General features: G+C 36.9%; 1 protein-coding gene across 2 annotated transcripts in view; it reads right to left on the bottom strand.

The window, feature by feature from the left end:
- The window catches only part of DTWD2 (DTW motif tRNA-uridine aminocarboxypropyltransferase 2), a 91,791-nt gene that overhangs the window by 37,918 nt on the left and 34,554 nt on the right, over positions 1-19,319 (bottom strand). For both annotated transcript variants that reach the window (XM_086770486.1, XM_086770487.1), the window contains exon 3: positions 18,374-18,468. In XM_086770486.1, the coding sequence (XP_086626612.1) occupies positions 18,374-18,468 (95 nt within the window). The remainder of the gene's footprint in view (positions 1-18,373; positions 18,469-19,319) is intronic.

Raw genomic sequence — 19,319 nt, 5'->3', positions numbered from 1 at the left:
CTACACAAAATCAAAACCAAGGGAGTATTTCACCACAGATTACCTAGCACTCTGGGTTTAAATCTAGAAAACTGGTCATTATTTTCAGATGTTTGTCCTGAAAACCCAGCTCCTGGAAGAGTAAATTATCCTAATTCTGGATAGCAGAGCTTTCAAAACATTAATCTCTCTTAGATGATTAAAAAAAAACCAAAACACCAAAACAAATTCTTAAAACTAATCCAAAACCACAATGATTATGGAACACTACAAGTTCATATTATGAACACTACAACTGAAGTCTTAGTCTTCAAAATACAATTCACTTGAAAATAATGGTTTTCAAGGCATAGTCATGCAAGAATTCCAGTCATTTCAGTTTACAACAGTCTATATACAAAAGCAAAGGTAAGGGGGTTGTTCAAACAAATTTTGTAAATTTGTCCTACAAATTTAACCTAGAATTTGAGGGCTGATTATGCATACACTGCCATAAGAGCTCGTAACACTTTACAAACTAGTAGGAGTTGCTGCTACCTTCAAAGAGTTTACTATCCACAGACTTAATCCTCGAGTGAAATAGAGCACATGTTGAGAGTTATTTAGTACTCCCTCCTCACAGGAACAGGTTCTCAGAAATATATGCTGTGTAACTCTTTCTACGGTTCACACTGACAGTTATCGTCTACGTTTGTAGCTTTATTAAAACATGTGTCTTCCATTTATAAAACACATTTGTTCTTCCTTTCTTAGAACAATACAGGAAGAATAACCTAAACATAAGCGCATATTGATTTGCTTAGAAAGGGATACATTTTGCATAAAACAAGTTCGAAAAAAAAAAATTAAGTATTTCTATACAGGTAGATCCTGTTAATTCCACTGCAGGTTTTGTGTTTGCTGGCTTTTAAGGCTTTTCTTCCTGTTTGCTTGTTGCTGATACATACTGCCATCAGGTTTTTGTACTCACATACAACCACCATTAAGAATTTGTCCCACAAAACAGTTTTTATGTATATCTTTCAGCTGCATTTAATTAGATCTGTGAAAGCAACAAAATGTCTCAGTAAAAGACTGAATTTGTATTTGGCAAATAAAAATTAATCTGTTAACTGAACAAATTGATATGGCATTCAAAAGGCAAGTATATATCAACAATATTATTTTTCACAGCCACTTAGCAAGAACATGCTTCCGACGCGCTTGCTTTAGGTAAACATTGTAATACAGTGTATTTAATCACACACTACTTCTGAAATACAGCTATAGGGCAGGATTTTCTCTACAGATGTTTTTAAAGGAAACTTACAGGAAACAATTGTGAAAAATTAGCCATTTCACTATAATCCTGACATAGAGCTGTTGCCTGCTGAGCTCCTTCAAAAACCTGATCCACACCCTACAGTACAACTTTTTTTTCCATACAAGCTTTCATTTATATGCTCAAGTTTACTACGGTATGTAAGTAAAAGGACTAGGAATTAGATTTTATCTTCACAAAGCTCTGCTTCTAAAAGTAAGTGCATATAATCCTACTATAAAAATGCATTCAAACAATGTTAATATTGATTTTTTGAATACCAATAATTTATTCCATTGTTTAAGTACAAGAGTGATTTGAGACAAATAGTATGGCTTATTAAAAATACAGGAGACAATTTCATTAAGGCTGATGTTTGTATTCATGACGACTCATGAAATATTAAAGGATATATGCCAGTTTTGAAACTCCTCAGAGCCATAGCAGAAACTCCTTGCTCAGTCCTGTGCTACCCAGGAAAATATATTTTTGCATTTTACCTCTGCTTAAATTTCCCCTGCAAAACCAGAGTTGACTCAAAAACTCAGACTGCCCCCAGGTCAGTTGGCAGTCCAGACTGCATTGTTTAGAATGACTAGACAGAAACTTCAGGTCACACACTAGATCACTGCACTAGGAGGTAGATAAGCAACTTCTTAGCAAGACACATCTCTGATCCCAAGTCCTCCAAATTGCTAAAAGCTGACAGAGGAATTGGGTACGTCTCATGGGGCTTGTAGCCACTCTTCTGTGAGCTCTTTATCCTTCGGGATGGTTTTTGTTTGCTTTTTTTTTCTTTTAAATTCAAGCTGCTTTCATTTAAATTCACTAACACAATTTTGTAGTCCAGCTAGACTTGTGTATGTGCTGAAATTAAACCCAACAGAAACACAGAGGTAAGTCAGGAGCAGAAGCTCGAGTTAGGATAAGCACAAGGACAAGCCAGGAGCACCTGGTGACACCAGAATAAGCCAGTCCAAGCTACTGAGGGAACAGTTGACTATGATGACAGAAAAATTTCACACAGCTGCCCAGCCAGAAATGTGGTCGTGCTTTCCTTACCATCTTGTGACATACAGTAGTACATAGTTTCACAGCATTTGTGACTTCAAACATGGCAAAATACAACCTGCCATCAAGCCATGTACCTTTGGCAGTACAGATGCAGAATGAGGGGGGATGTTTGCTTTGAGGGCAGCAGTTGCTGCAGACAAGACAGCTAGACTGCATGCCTCACAACAAAGCTTTGTTTATGGAACATCTCTGCAAACGAATTTGCCCACTAGTTTAAGACAACTTGGATTCAGGAACAAGTCAGTGAAAGAAGATCCTCCTTGAACTGTATCTCTTCTCACCAGTGTTCAGAACATCGACACTTCCTGCGATCTTTGAAACCTCAACCTCACCTGCAAACGCTTAAATGTGACTGTGGCCTAATACCAGCAGACATGTCAAAGACAATGTCAAGGCTGGGCATGGTAAAAGGGCACAGCTAAGAGGCTAAACTGGGAGGGGAAGAAGAGGGCAAAGAGCAGTGTGGTGTTGGTCAGTGTTGGAGACTACTAAGTTACACCTTATTCCACATCACAGTCCTAGATCTTTACATAGCACTTTTGTAGAAGCTTTTCTCAGTGTGAAGCATGACTAACTTCAGTGAGTTAACGTGGACTTTACCTTCCACTTCTGTCAGAACAGACATGCTGACTCTCTGAAGCCACCTAATTTCAAGAGGAGACTGAGAAGCTGAATTTCTAAACAAGTACTTTTCTTCAAACAGATTAAAGGTTGACTTTTAAAGAATTCACAACTCTGTGTCAGTCAGGGAAAAAAAAAGACAGACAATGTTCATACATACCAAAAAAATCTCTTAAACAGTCTGTTCCTCCTCGGCCTTTCTCAAAAATGTTGCAAAAGAATGGTATAAACTCCTAACTGAGTAACAATGAGAACTTACTTCCTAATTTAGGTACTGTACTTCAGTATATTACCAGACTTAGTAGGCTTTAGAATTACTTTGTTTCACAAGCTGCTTCACAAACAACTTCTCTCATTAAAGAAGTGGACCAGGTAAACAATTTCAAATCCAAAATTATTCCATGCTAACTTAATAGCCATTAAGACAATCAATTAAGCAAATTTTAATTTATTTTATGTCACATATATTCATGCACTATTAAGAGCAGTTATTAAAAGCTTGGTGTAGATTTGTTATGTGTAGAACTTTGAAGCCATGAATCTCAATCCTGAAGTAAAAATCTCAAAAGAATATATTACAGTGAATCTCTGATGAAGTTATGAATATACACCATTCACTCATACATAGGTAACAAGGAAAAAAGCTGTGCATGTCTGTAACACTCCACCCCTGCCAAGGCAATCAGTTAACTGAGTTCTTAATTGTCATTGCAGGCGGAGGAAAAATACAGCCTAATTTTTCCTTTCAGATACATTACAACTGTAACAGTTTATAACAGTTTTTAGTTGATGCTACCTTAAAGGGTCTGATAATGAACAGCTGCCTGTAAGGTATGATTATGTTTATGAATTACTGTAAAGTGAGCATTAAGCAATATAATTATAACAACTTTATATAAGCGATAGAAGTTACACTTTGTGGGAACTAGAGGGATTTTAAATTCCTGTGTTGGACTTTAACAGAAAAAAAGCTTGCTTGAAACACACACTCAGGTAAAAAGAGGTATTACTTTCTCTGAAGCCTGCAAGGCAGAGCAAGATCAATTCTTCTATCTGCAGGTCTCTGATAAAGTGTAGCCATATGAAGGATCAGGTGGCTTTCAATTTTCTTTTCTAACCATTTCTAGTTTGCCAAAAACGAGCAGAGACTCTCCAACCACTTTTCCAAACAAAGATAACAGAATTGCTGAGCAATACTAAGAATAATTATGGAAGGACACACACAAAGAAGTTACTATTTCCACAGAATAAAGAAGTACAAATTAAGGGACAAAATACAAAGGATGAAAAAGAATGCAATGAGAACTTTTGCCAAATCCTGAACACTTTACTGATGTCATAAACTGTATGAAATGTAACAAGTATAAGCAAATATGAAGATAGATACAATAGACGCTCACTAAGATATGAAGGATCATTATAAAAGTACAGCACAAGTCTAAGTGACTGCCAGGAAAACTAAAAAAGAATTATATTAACTAAAACCGGGGGGGGGGGGGGAATTAACTACCACAATTCGTCTGCAATCCAAAGGAAAAATTAGTAATAAATAAAATTAGGAATAAGTAAAACCTCAAAAACTGAATTTCACAGTTGACCTTTTGAATGGAATAACGTGGGCAACACAACCAGAGTCAACAAACAAATCAGCTCTTACATTAGGATACCGTCCACTTCAAAAAGTACTCTACTGTGTAGTGTCTGTCCATATGCAAAAAAAAAGTAAAACCACAAATGTATAGGTGTTAACTAGCTGAAGAAGGCCTACTGACAACAACAGCAAAAGAGATAAGTCTTCACAGAGAACGAAAAAATAAATAGTAAGTACAAGTGCAGCAATAGAAAGTCAAACTAAACAGGGACAAAACCTCACAAGCTTTCTAATGGTAGTAAGTTAAGTTCACATGTTAAAACAGATCCACTGAGAATTCTGCAGACTCTCCTGTACTTGGTATTAATACCATGCCTACATACACTTTTGTAGGGGAGGAACAGTGGTAGCTTTCTATCCCTACTTCTCCAACAATATTGCTGTATATGTGTGTGTGTGTGTGTATATATATAAATATATATATATATATATATATATATATGTGATGAATATCAAACACTAAGACTGGTCTTTAGTTGACCTTATTCTTAAACATCATGATTTCACGTAATGGAACTATGCTGAAGGAGTATTCCCTATATAGACATGATCCTGGTTCCACTGTTCTTGCACATGTAGTTAATAACATATGATTCTCCTATGAACAAATTTTCCTGGCACTGTACCTGCTGTATTTGTATATATTACTAGCTTTGAGTTTTCTTTAGTAGTTTGTAGACTTCTTGTGGTTTTGTTAGTGAGGGAGGCACTCTGTTCAGTGCATCGGCCGGGCCTAGGGCGGAGCTGCTGCTGGCCAAGGCCGAGCCGATTGGTAGCAGAATGTTCCATGATAACACCTCTGCGATAATGTATTTAAGAAGGGGAAAACAGAAAAATAAAGAGAAGATGTGAAGAAGCTGAGCTGGGGCAGAGGCTCAGAGGGGGAGGCACAGGCCTCAAGGGCCTTGCAGGCCTCACCCTCTGGCCTCTTGCCAGGTGGCCGACTGGGCCCGACTCGGTCCGGCCCGGCTGCAAGAAGTGGAGAGGAGATGAGCTGGTTGATGTGAAGAGATTCTGAGAGGCGTCTGCCAGCCTGTTGTGAAGAACTTTTCTTGGGAGAGGAATGGCTGCGGATGCCAAGGTCAGTGAAGAAGGAGGGGGAGGAGTAATGCAGCTCCTGGCCAAGAGTCCCCTGCAGCCTGTGGTGACGACCATGGTGGAGCAGGTTGTCCCCCTGCAGCCCATGGAGGTCCACAGAGGAGCAGAGATCCACTTGGAGCCCGTGAAGGACCCCACACCGGGGAAGGTGGATACCTGAAGGCGGCTGTGGCCCTTGGAGGGCCCCCTGGGACAGCTGTTGTGGAGAGATTGCACTGCGTGGAAGAGATGACCCACGCCGGAGCAGTCTGACGAAGGACTGTGGCATATGGGTGGGACCCCACAACAGAGCAGCGGAGGAATGTGAGGAGTTCTTCCCCCAACCATGAAGCAGCGGCGTAAAACATCACGTGATGAACTGACCGCAACCCCCATTCCCTTTTCCCCCCGTGCCGCTTGGGGCGGGGAAGGTAGTAGAGATAATGTTAAGCCTGGGAAGAGGGAGGGGTGGGGGGAGGTTGTCTTGTTCTCTGTCTCATTATCCTGCTGTTTGTAGTAATAAATGAATAGTTTTCCCCAAGTCGAGTCTGTTTTGTCCATGACGGTAACTTCAAGGATTTCTCCCTGTCCTTATCTCAAACCTCGAGCTGTTTTTTCTTATATCATCTCCTCCTATTCTCTCGGAGGGTGGAGGGAGTGAGAGAGAGACTGCGTAGTCTGGTCCCGATCGGGGCTGAACTATGACAAGACTGTAGAGAATGCTGGAATTCCCAAGAAAAATCAATTTGTACAATTCACAGTTGCAGTATTCCACTTTAATCTAGGTAACACTTTATTCCAATTATTGAAAGTAAGATCAATCCGAAGATAATAATTTTCTCTTTCTATAAATATATAAATATAACATTTTTTGTCTGTTACCCATCTTTCCATGACTGACAGCTAATGTAAAGCTCAAAAAGACGACATTTTAAGGTGCAACTATGGTCTTGAACTCTGTAAGAGAAATGCTTGCAATACTTGCTTCTCATACAAACCACTGTTCAGCCTTAGTTTTGACATGCAGCAGGCACTGCAGGCCTATATAATCCATTTAGCCTGACAACAATCTCTGCTAAGCAGAACTATTCAGATCTTTCATTCATGCCTGAATCGTATCCAACCACTTTGTGATAGCAAATTTATACGTTCTCATTATTGTACTGAAGGCAAGTCGCATTTCATTATTTCTGGGATGCATGCTCTTGAGATGTGCCATTTAAACACTAACTTATCTCATTATAATCCAGTTTTTGTATCATAAACACTTTTATTACACATCTATATTCAGTTTCTCTCAAACTCTTTAAGTGGTTTTAATTCAACAGGGATATATTAAACTTTGCCAGTGCAAAAGGCAAGTCTTCAAATTTAAAAATCCAACATTGCCATTTGCTAGAAAACAGTACTAATATTAAAGAACAGAGGCTAATTTATTATCTGCAGAAAAACAACCAATTAATGGGAACTTCTCCATTTTTCTCATAATTTTTACTGCTTCGCCTTGGTTTTAAGCAGGCACATTTGCCTCTTTCAATACTCCCGCACTTGGAAGATTGTAGGAATACTGACCCCCATAGTTCCCATAAGGTAATAAAATGAATAAAAACAAGGGCAACAACCCTCTGTCATCTTCACACTCAGAAATAGTCCCTTAGGGCTCTTACACTTCATGAGAGCGTAAGAGATACCCAGCAAGACAAAAAACTAAGTTTTCATAATAGATACTCTACTTTTTTTGTAGATAAATGACACTTAGTCTGTAATACAATGTTTGGTTTTTTCCCTTTCCTTTTAAACAGATCAATTGTATAAATAAATTATCTTTGATTGACAGATCAAATCGGGAGAAATATTTTTAAGGTTCAGAAAATTGTAATTTTACAAGTAAATATTTACCATTTACTAAGGAAAAAGGTCATAGATACAGCTTATTAAATAACTCTTTTTTATCTATGAAAACTGTATATAAAATATTTTGTTAGCCAAAACTCTGGTAAGTTCCCTAGTGAGAAAACATTACCAGTGCCCCCAATTAACATTATCTTTTACAGCATAAACATGTAAATAAAACAGTAGTGAGTTTGTCTGTACCAGGGCTCTAGCACGTGATACCGAGTTTCTTATTACTGTCACAACTGGAGCTGGCCTGCAACATTTAATAAACGAGAATAAAAAGGAATAATGGGTAACAATGGGTTGTTTTTATTTTGTCTTCTGTAATTCCTATTTCAATTTACTTCTCCTTTCTCATGTACTGTGCTTAAATTAAAAGAAAAATAGAGCATAAGCTACTAACAAAAGGAAAACTACTTCCTGTCTTTACTACTAGGCCTGTAGAGTACTAACAGTTTTTTTCTAGAAAAATAGTTTTCAACCAACCTCAAACATCTTAAAATCTGACTCTTCTAACTAATATTTCAACAGTCATATTTGGTAACATGGGCAAACTAGTTTTGAAAATGCATGCAATGGCAGACAAAAGTACAGCCCTGTCAAGAAATTAAAAGCAGAGCCATTACCTTGACAAATTTTTGCTCCATTTGTGGATCTCACTATCAATTCCCTCAAGTATTTAACGCCTTCCTCAATGAAGAGAGTTTATCGCAAACCTCTCCGAACTCACAAAAAACCCCAAAAATTAAAAAGCCCCAAAATCAAACCAAGAACAACCACAGACTGTTATGCACTAAAACACAGGTCTCTACATTTTACTGAAGGACACTTTTTTCCTTTACGCTGCATTCAGTAAGCTCCTCCTATCTATGGCTCAACACTGTAAAACTCACCAAAAACATTTTATGGCGTATCAACCATCATGGAAAAAAGTAAGAAAACCAATCTACATTTTTCTTATGAAGAAAATGAGTATTATTTTTACCAAAGAGCAGCAGTAATTATTTGGTTAAGTTACACCCAGCTTCTTTAAGCAATTACATGCAAAGAAACCTAAACAGCAGTACTTGGCAATACCTAGAAGCCATTATCATAGGTTAAACCACTTCTCCTCTACCTAACAAATGCCCCCAGACTAAGAAGTCTGACCTTCTCAAGCAGCATGTAGGACTCGTACAGAAAGGCGGTCAGAGAAACTCAGTAATTCTAACAGACTTTTATAGATCTTTTACTGAGTCTTAAGATGCCTTTTATGTAACACAGGCTAGCTACCCATTAACATCTCTAAATAACAAGATTCCTCCCTCCCCACTAAGTCTGTAAAACTTCAATTAAATATTTTTTCTATAATATCTGCACTGTGTTGTTTGTAACACATTTGCTATAATTTAGGATGTTAACCACATATATTCTAAAAGCCAGGACTTCTTCAAAGTGCTTGTTTTGGAGAGAAGGGGGATAAAACTGAAGTCAGGAAGGATTATTGAAGCACCACCACCAGAAACAAAAATAATCTTCCACTCTTTCTCGTACAGAAAAAATTCTCCAAACATACCCTAAGCCCAAGCAGGTAGCAGGGAGGAGAAGCAACTTCTAAAGAAGTCCCAGAATAGTAGGAAAAGGTTGTACCACACCTTAATTTTAGCTCAAGGTACAACAAGAAAACAAAATAGAGAATTGTACGGAGAAAATACTTCAGAATAAAACTTCTAAATATAGAAAAAATATCCAAGAAAATTAGAAACTGAAGCCCAAGAAATAAAGCACATATTTGAAACAGTAGCAGCAATTATCTAGAAATGCCACATCCCTTTAAAATATATATATATATCCATTACTGTTTCTCTTTAAAAAGTGGCAAGTTTTGCTTCAAGAAAGTAATGCATCTGTTTCTGATCTGTAACTTACTTGGGCTAATGCAATTAATTTCACTATTAACATTAAGTATTCACAAGAAATTCTTTCCAAGTGAAACAAAGAGAATAAATCACTTATGCTGGATAACGTCTACTTTTTACTCCATGTGAAAAAAAAAGGAAAAAATTCAGTACAAATTTTGGTATTAATTCACAAAGCTGTTGCTGAGATAGGCCCAGAGGCATCATCCTGCTAAGGCAAATGCAGATCACTGCATTACTCTTACAAAGCTGGTGAACTGCAACTGCTGGTCACTAGATTCACTTGCACAGTTGTGTCCCTTCGCGAAGCAACAGCCCACATTTGAAAGCGAAAAGCCAGTAACACCAAATCTTTCTTTTCTGTTTCTGTGAAGCATAATCTTTACAAACAGAAACATTAGCAGAAGGATCATATGTTGTGTTGGGTTCATGTGGCAAGGTTTTGTTGACAGGGAGCTGCAGGCGTGTTCCCTGTCGATACCCCCTGAAGGGAGCTGCAGCACATGGAGAGGATTCAGGCTGGAGCAGGGGAAAAGAGTGAGGAGGAAGGAGCAGCAGAGAGGACCTGCAAAGCTGAAGGCTGCAATATTCAAAGTAAAAGTAGCCAGAGAAAATGTTATCCAAATTATATGGAGGAATTTGAAATTTTATATGGTAAAGTACAGTTTCAGATGTAAATGAGCACATGTTCAGTTAGTCGGCATTAATTACTTTCATACATAGAACGAACAAAATCTGTGACAGGCTGATCTATTCATTGGTGACTGAGGTAAGGAGTAAAAAGGCACAAATTTAGTTTAATAAAAATAAGGATACTGAAGCACATGAAAAAAAACTACAAAAAAGTTACCTGAATAAAGAACTATATCTTGTAAATAGTATAAAACTATTTGTTAAGAGGTAAGACTTGATTAGTTGATATTTGATACAGTAAGAATATTTTTATTTGTGAACAAGCACTAGAAAAGTGCGATACCTACAGTATGTAATTACCAGGAACAGTTTTATAAAATTAACAGAGGTAAGTTGCATTTTATTACTTCAGAACAGGTTGAAGTTTGAAATTTTCCCAAGTGCCCCAATTAATTTCTGATCTAAACCACTGAACTGTAGCAGAGCTGGCAACTATACTGTACAGAATGTACTAGCTTGATTTCAGAGAGCAATGAAAATAAACTTGTAATGCCCCCTCACTTCCGAAATAACAGACTGGTGGATGCAGAGATATTTGCATCTGTTTTCCTGTTAGTGATCATTCATTAGAGTATATAATTTTATCACAGTGCACCGAATTAGCAAACTATGGAAGTGTGAATATTTGCAAAGAAAGAAGGTTGAGAATAAGATTATCTTTTCAGGGGAAGAAAAAAAAAAGCAAAACCATCCTTCCAAACTATCATGAAGTATAAAATGAAACGTAAAAGAAATTGTGACAAGGCTGTTTATATAACTATGACATCAAATGAAAATAATTCAAATTTTTTACATGTTAGACCTTAAACACACTTGCTATCTCTCTTCAATGTATGCCAGAAATTCCTGTTGAGCAGAACAAACGTTAGTGTTATTCAAAAACAACTGCCTGCAAAAAAGTTTATTAGTAGCCTAAAAGAGAACATGAATCCCATAAGTTATATCTTATTCATGAATATGAGACTATAGTTGTTTTTTTCCCTAATATTTCTATAGTGAATAGCAAACCTACTGCTCAAAGAATGTACTGCAATTGTTAGATATGGTCCTGTGAACAATTCTAGGAAAAGACATTAGCACAGTTCCTTCGCCCTCATTCCCCTTTCCTGAAGTATCATCACTTTATAGAGTACCTTGATAGACATCCTTCAAATGTAAATGCTTCTGTTAAGTGCAGTGTCAGAAAACCACACTGCACACTGCATGTCCAGCTATATAAACTATACTTTAATTCTGTATTCAGGAAAGAATAATTACCTACACAAACTGAGACAACAGACACCACAGCTACCTCTCCGTCCTCTCCCGCACTTCTTAATTTTTTTATTGCCCTTGCTTATTATATCATGCGTACTAACAATAACATTACATTTTCAGGGCATGGCTTGAAATTTAGACTGTGTAAAGCAAACTTATTCCTGCACGTATTTCACTGGGCAGACTTTTGGATTTTATCTCCTTTTCAAGCATGCCGCAATCTTGACCAAATGGGCATCTTGGTTCCCCTTTATTGCACACTGTATTAATCATTAAACATTGTTACCATGCAACCTCCATAATCCACTGGGAGTTCAGGAAACTTTATTTCCTGGAGTACTCCCACTACAAACGCAACACACAAGAAGCAGGCTCTGCCAAAAGGGGCTGCATACAGGTAAACTTACTGCTGGCAATGCCCCAAGTTAGAACTTTGAGATCTAGAGGAATCATTTAATGCGTAAGTCAGCCCCCTCTTACAGAAGACTTAACAAAAAGTTCAGTGAAATATTTTCAACAAATGTCATTGTTTGAGTACAATTCATTATTAAATAGTTAAATGTAAAAACACAAATTTAGCTGGTGGATTAGAAGGAAGAAGAAAAGGATAGACATTCGGTGTTCCCAGGCCAATACGATCATGAACAAATTTGATTCAGGCTATGTCTGTTCCTGCTTATGTAATCACACACTAACATTCTTAGAAAGCCTCAAACTTGTGATACACTAAAAATACTACCTGCTACCTTAGCATAATAAATACATACATAACACTATAACTGCATATGCAAGTTGCAGGTGCAAATTCTCATGCATTAATTTGCGCTATTCAAGCACTGAAGAAACTCTCTTTTTGAGACAAGACATGAATTCACTGAGGAATTGTAAAAACAAAACAAAAGTATCTAGTCCCTATCAAGCAATTAACAAACCAGATGTAAAACAGATTAAGTAAAGGAGTAAGAAACTTATAATAAGAATAACTGGGAGCACAAATCTCAAGTGTTTTCAGTATATCGGGACCCTGACTTATAATTCTGCATGCACATATTAAAATTCATGCCAAATTGAGTTTTTCAGACTGCTAAAACAGAGACTAATTACCTCTACAAGTGTTCCCAGGACAATCAATCAAGCCTAAATAGACACATGGAACAAATTCCACCAACAATCAAAAATAAACAGGCATCTTTGAGAAACAAGCAGGAAAAGTATACACTTCTAAAGGGTAAGTGGGCTGACAGGACATCAGGCAAAGAAAAGCTCTGAAAATGATACACTTATTTTCAATCTGACAACAAGAGATAGCACCCTGACTTGTCAAATAACCAGGAAAAGCCAGTTCAATAAGCTGCGAAAACAGTTGTTCAGCAGGATTTCAGATGGACATTCATGGGAAAAGACTGTTAGGTTTATCAAGACCGAAAAAAGGCATGCCATAATGTTTGAAAGAGATAAAAGTCAAGACAAGAATTGTAAACTCAAGCTTAACAGTTACCAGAAAACATCAGAGACCTCTCCTTCTATTCCAAAGAAGAATAGATTTGCAAGTTTTCACCATTTGGGCAAGATATGACAATGTGTCTGTAGATAATCTGTAAAAATCAAATGCAGAGAAAAGCAGCAGACTTCTTTGAAACTAATACACAAAACTGAACCGGAGAAGAACAGCATTCTGAAGCCAGTAAGGACAGAAACTAAACAGTACGAGAATATAAAAACGTAGAAGATATCCCAAGATTGAAACAAAGTTGTGAAAGATGCATAATAGAGGAAATGAGTCTAGGCCAAGAGAAACCAGAAGATAAGCATCACTAGATGAAATACTTAAGCTAGAAGAAAGGAAGGGATGAGAAAAAAATCTTCTTTTTGCCAATGCAGAGCAGAATGAAGGAAAGCCAACAAGGCAAGAACAAAAACCAGACTACTGTATTCTGTCACTATTGTCCTAGAAAAATCATCAGTATTGAGGAAATATGGCAAAAGAGTTGGAGGAAGATCTGCGTGTTTCAAGAAATTAAGTCTTGAAGGTGGCAGCACAGGTTGCAAAATGCACTGGGTTAACTTAAATTAAAATCTGGAATTGCTTAGCTGCGAAGAGAGCAGAACTGAAGAAGGAGTGAATAAGATAAGCACAGAGAGTAAGTTTATCATGGACAGGAAGGTCAATGGTACCAATGGAGAACAGGAAGCAGCTTTGGGGCTGATAATCTTGGCAATGTAGACTGATAAACTGCAAACTATCTGACAACTGAGTAGGAGCAAATGGAGAAAGCTGATGGAAATTATTCAGAGGGAGCTAGGAGTATTTAGAAATCTAAGAGAACATAACATTTGAAGAGTTATATATGCCTTTGATAAGCAGAGGCATGGAACCAGAGATACTGACTTAATAAAAACAGGTTTTGATCAAGAAGTGTAAGTTATTTCCTAACTAATGTTAGAGAATTCGAGATACCATCAACTAAGGAAGACCTAGAATTCTTAATTCAAATGCAAAAGGTTTGAATAGGTGGTAGCCTATGAAAACAGTGAGGGATTTGTAAAATATCAGACGAAATAATACTATTATAGGAGGGAAAATTAGGAAATTCATCTGGATTTTTGCTGTTAGAAGACTTAAGAATGGAAAATAGACAAAAGACATCTGTAATTTTTAACATGTGAATGTACCAAAGAAGGTAGGGGAAAAAGGGAAATGAAATTATGCATAAGTTTTGCAAATTTGAGTGCTGACAGGCAGAAAAGGAGCAATACGAATGGCATGAGTTGCCAGTACAAAAAAAACCCACTATTTAAAAAAAAAAAAAAAAGATATGAAGCAAACAGCAAGTACAGTCATGAGAAATTTAGTGTTTCTAAGTGAGAGGAATGAAATAAAATTTACATAATGGTAAAAAAATGCATATAAACATTTTCCCAGCATTCCTAATGAAAGTGATTGAGTTACACACATTACAATTACAAACAGTTAAAAATCCATTTGTTTCACGAATACAGGATAAAAATATTCTGAAATATCAGTATAAACTAAAGTTCACATTTTCATTTCTAGATCACTAAAAAAATCTAAGGTGTAGGCTGTTAGAAGAGTCTCTAGTCAATTTTTTTGGTAAAACACATTTTGTCAAGGTTATAATCATTCTATATACTCCTGTGTTTTGCAGCATCAATGCCATAAAACCAAAAGCCTTATAACAGAAAGGAATAGAAATAACTGAAACTACTTCCAATTTAGAAATTAACAGTCCTACTATACTGTTTTGGTACGTCTGGCTAATCCTCACTATCAATTTTTCAGTGTCTGCTACATGATACATGGTCACTTCATGAAGTCGGAAGTGAAAACTCCAGTTACCATGGAATCAGCCTGATGTTGTGCAAATAAGGAATTTTGCTTCGCGTAACAGTTTTGAAAATTTCAGCACAAAAGATGTGAGTCCTCTGCTTGTTTAAGCTGTCCTTCCAGCCTATAGCCAACAGGTGCCTATATTTAACAGGCTCAGCAACTACACTAATAAGGTATGTCAGACACACAAAGAAGTACTTTACACTTTTACACAAAATTCAATCTCCAGTCTGGCCTGAGGCTAACCCCACCCTCCCACATCCCTGCCTGCCATACTACAATGATACTGGGTTCACTGTAAACCTATAAAAAGAATTTAACAGAAAATACTAACAACTCACGCCAAGTGCTATTTTTACAATACTAGCATTCAGTAAGTACTCTTGCCAAACTGTTCACTTCTAGATTAATCATTTTAGTATATCAAAGATTAACCCTAGTATCTGACAAAAATCACATATTTGCACTTTAAAATAATTGGATTAATCATTTGTCACATTTATCATTACTGTGTCAATTATAAATTGAAGATACAAACTTCAAAAAGCTTTGATTAGCTGGTTACTTCTGGAAAGACTTCCAAAAGTTGGTTATTTAGCTTTTATGCAATATAGGTCAATCAAGAAGCAGGCCAATGAAATCTATACAATCTGTGTATCAGTTTTCAACCACATGAAGAGGTGACTCAAGAAGGTGGAGCTGAGCAGAGGAAATGATTTTAAAAATATCCTTTATGTTTACTCTTTCACCCAAACACAAGTTAAAAAAAAAACCCAAACCTTGATTTTCAGTCTACTGTCAATAGTAGTAGTCTACTACTCTGTAGTATTCAGTTCTGTGCAGATTTCCTTATGAAATCCCTCTGTGCTCCTCATTAGTTTTGGATGCTGATTACAAAGCATAGAAAAATTGTAATTTTGTAGCACTAGGAAAAATGAGGAAAAATAACCTACATACATTTGGGTAACAAACTTGCCTTCCCCTTCAAGAGAGGGGCGTTGAAGACTAAAAGAGCTACCCAGCTCAGACGATTCTTTCTCATCTGAAAGCAGACCTCTCTGACAGCTACAGATTCACAACTGTCCATTTGCTGGTTGGTATGCCACTGCTAGAGCTCTTATGATGGAGACTTTAAAAAATATCAGCTGCTGAATACGGCTTAATTTTCACTCAAATCCATAATGACAATTATTTGTGCTCCCAAAGGCTACCCTGAAGTGTTCTAAGTTTTCAGAGCTGTTGCCAAGAGCAGCTGGATCCTGTGATAATACAAATACACCCACTACCATTCCGCTCTGATAATTTACAAACATAAGGGCAACCATCAAGGACACCACTTACCCAGGTCTGCCACATGGTAAGGCTCCTGTATGGATGCAGAAAAAGAATGTGTGCACTGCATTACCTCTCCATCTGCAGGCATTGCCCATATCTAAGATTAGTGCAAGCACAGATTTAGAGTTATACTGTTTCTATTGCCTTCTAATCCTTGCACTTCTGGTGGAAGCTGCAATGGATGTAATAATATCACAAAATTTCAAAAAAAAGCAAAGGTATGGCCTTAATGTGCTTCAAAACAATGATACCTATAAAATGTATCAGCAAGCACTCTTTAATAATTTTTTTTCTTCAAAGTAACAAAGACAGAGGGCAAGACTGACTGGGGCAAGGCTGATTAAGTCGCTCATACAGCAGCTACCAAATTGCTTACAGACAGCATGGTGTTTAAGAAAACCAGAAAAAAAAACCCAAGCCCTGTTTAGTTTAATATGCCATAAAACATGAGCTGAACCACTGCAATTTATGAGGCTTTAGAAGTCCCATTAGCAGAGATTTTCATTCTGAGAGGGCAGGGACCAGTACAGCCCTCCCCATCCACCATAAACACTGGGATCTTTCTACCTCTGCCTGTAGGTGTCTGTTCCTACAACATAACACAACAAAGAAGGAACTTAAGTCGCTCCACGTGATTAATGTGAGCTCTCTGAACACATCTACCCACTTTGCAGCCTGAAAGGGTACCAGAAGTCCAAAATAACACTGACATGAACCACTAACCAGCTATTCAAGTACCGAGTACTAGTTACAAATAAGGAACAAGGACTAAAACATGGTCAGAATGCATATACAGCTAAGAAAAAAATGTAGAAATAACACATTGCAAAGCTGGAAAATAACTCTTCTCTCCTCCTCATCCTTCCTCCTCCCAGGAAGGTGAGCATGAAATCCATGACGGAGCGCAGAATGCAAAGCAGGCATACTGTAGATATTTAGAGCAGAGCCATGACTACTGCCTAATCACTTTTAACCCTGCATCTGCTTAAGTCAGATCACCAAAATTCATCTTTACCTAAGGAAAACATTCATTTCTTTCACCATCTCCAGTATGTTTTATGGCAAAAAAACGTCATAGGGACTCAGTAATTATGAATCTATTTAAACTATTTTGAGGCTGAGATGTTCCACAACTGGTTTTGACCTAAAGAGGATCCTTTAGGTTAGAGAACTATCTCTGGATTCAAACTTGAAGAAGCTTTAATACTGCCAACATAACTACTAAAGAAAAGTCTAAGGATATTTACTAGAAGCAGACTGTATTGATAGTATTCCATTCTGTGCACATCAATATGAAAAGTTACTTCATTTTCAGGTTTAATGGAAGACAATACAATTTCCCTGTAGCTTAGAACTTCTTAAATTATTATTATAGTTATTATCATAGAAGACTAACAGAAAAGAAGTGTATCTCTAACGTGCTCTAGTTACTATACAGCAGCACAAAGGTGTGGGAGCACCACTCTGAATGACCTCTGACATTTTTGTTCACTGAACTCTACAAAAGGTTTTCTCCAAAGATTAAACTCAATTTTAGAATTAATTTCCTTCATCAGTATTCATAATTTTTATTTGCTTTTCTTGAAAATGTATGTAAAAAAATTTAATTGGCATTTGTCCCAAGAACTGGTTTCTAAGACTCAGTTTCATCTACTTACAATTAAAGACAGTATGTGGGAGACCAGCATCGTCCAAGGTCTCAGAAAAAAAACAAAAAAAAATAAATTAAAAAATTCTGAAAGCTATGCTTTTTTTTTGTAATTAATTTTAAGAGAAAGAGGAAAGGATTTAAAAAATATATTCTCTAAGAGTTTTTTACCACTGGACTCCCTTCTAAAGTACAACATCCCATATTCGAGTAGAAACTATTACTTATATTTTAAGTAATACCAAATAGTTTGTCAGACAAAGTAAATATGAATAGAACTATAGAGAACAGCAAGATAAACTTAGTACTAGGTAAGAACAGAAATACAAAAAGCTAAGAATTGCAGAGTAGCCACCTGAACTTTCCAAGAGCTGAAAACTGAGACAGTAAAAGCTACAACGTAGAGGAAGACATATTAAGTGTTTCTGACTATTATACACAATTTATCTTTGCTGGAAATTAGAAGCATATACCAAAAGTGAATGTGCATGCTTAAAATAAAAAATAAGAACATTGTTGGCTATTAATAAAGACACTGAAAAAAAATCTCCATAATTTACAAAGGATCAGAAAATGCATAGGCAATCCCACTCACCTGTCTTCACTGAAACGTCGACCAACCAGAATTTTACATTTGTCTGGAGGAAGACAAGCTGCTAGCAAAGGTACCGTCCTTAACACTCGACTTTCCTGTGAAAAAGAAAAATCACTTTTTAATAAAATCAAGGAGGGCTTCTATGAATTATTAATGTTTCCATTTACTTTCAAGTTCTTTTGACTACAGACACAGAAGAAATTTTACCAGATAACACAAAAAAAAAAAGATCTTCAAGAAAAAATACCCAATTTTGATGCATCTAAATAATTGTTTTGATTGACAGTATTAAAGTTAGTCTTAACTAATCTATGATCATCAGCATAAATTTGAACTAGGCTGTCAGGATCAAAAAAAAACAATGAAACTTCAGAGAATAATAAAAAGTAGGCAACAACTAGTCTTAGCATTAATGTAATAGGTTGGTGCGCTAATGTCTCAATATTGGAAAATGAGGGGAGGGCTTGATTTCCACTAACTGGTACTAAAAATAAAAGCACTGGATGTATCAGAACAAACAGCGTGAAATATAAACATCTCCACTCTGCTGTGACTTCACAGTAACCAGGACAATGGTGCCAACACTGACATGAGTACTCCATCTCGTGCCATACAGGTTGTGTTGACCAGGCATTTGGCTACATCTTTGTGTCACAGATGAGGAAGCTGACTGTCATGCCGGGGTGTGCAGCTCTTCAGATCTCAAAGAGAATTAAAGAGTGCTGTGTGGGAGCAGAGATTCAAAAGTGAAGGAAGAGGGAAGTACTGCCAGCTGAAGCAAACATCTACTTATCAAACACAGCAATCTTCTTCTGTCCTTTAACACAGCTGGGAACACACTCATTTTGATCTAGACAAGAAGTATTGCAAACTGAGCTAGAATATTTAGGAAGTCAATTTTTGTTTTCCCATCAAGGAAGAGGAAGCATAGGTTTATCTTGCATTT

Source organism: Chlamydotis macqueenii, chromosome Z, assembly GCF_036417535.1.
Source record: "Chlamydotis macqueenii isolate bChlMac1 chromosome Z, bChlMac1.mat, whole genome shotgun sequence".
NCBI classification, from domain to species: Eukaryota; Metazoa; Chordata; class Aves; order Otidiformes; family Otididae; genus Chlamydotis; species Chlamydotis macqueenii.
The sequence above is the reverse complement of the archived record's forward strand: the minus strand, read 5'-3'. Positions and strand labels throughout refer to the sequence as shown.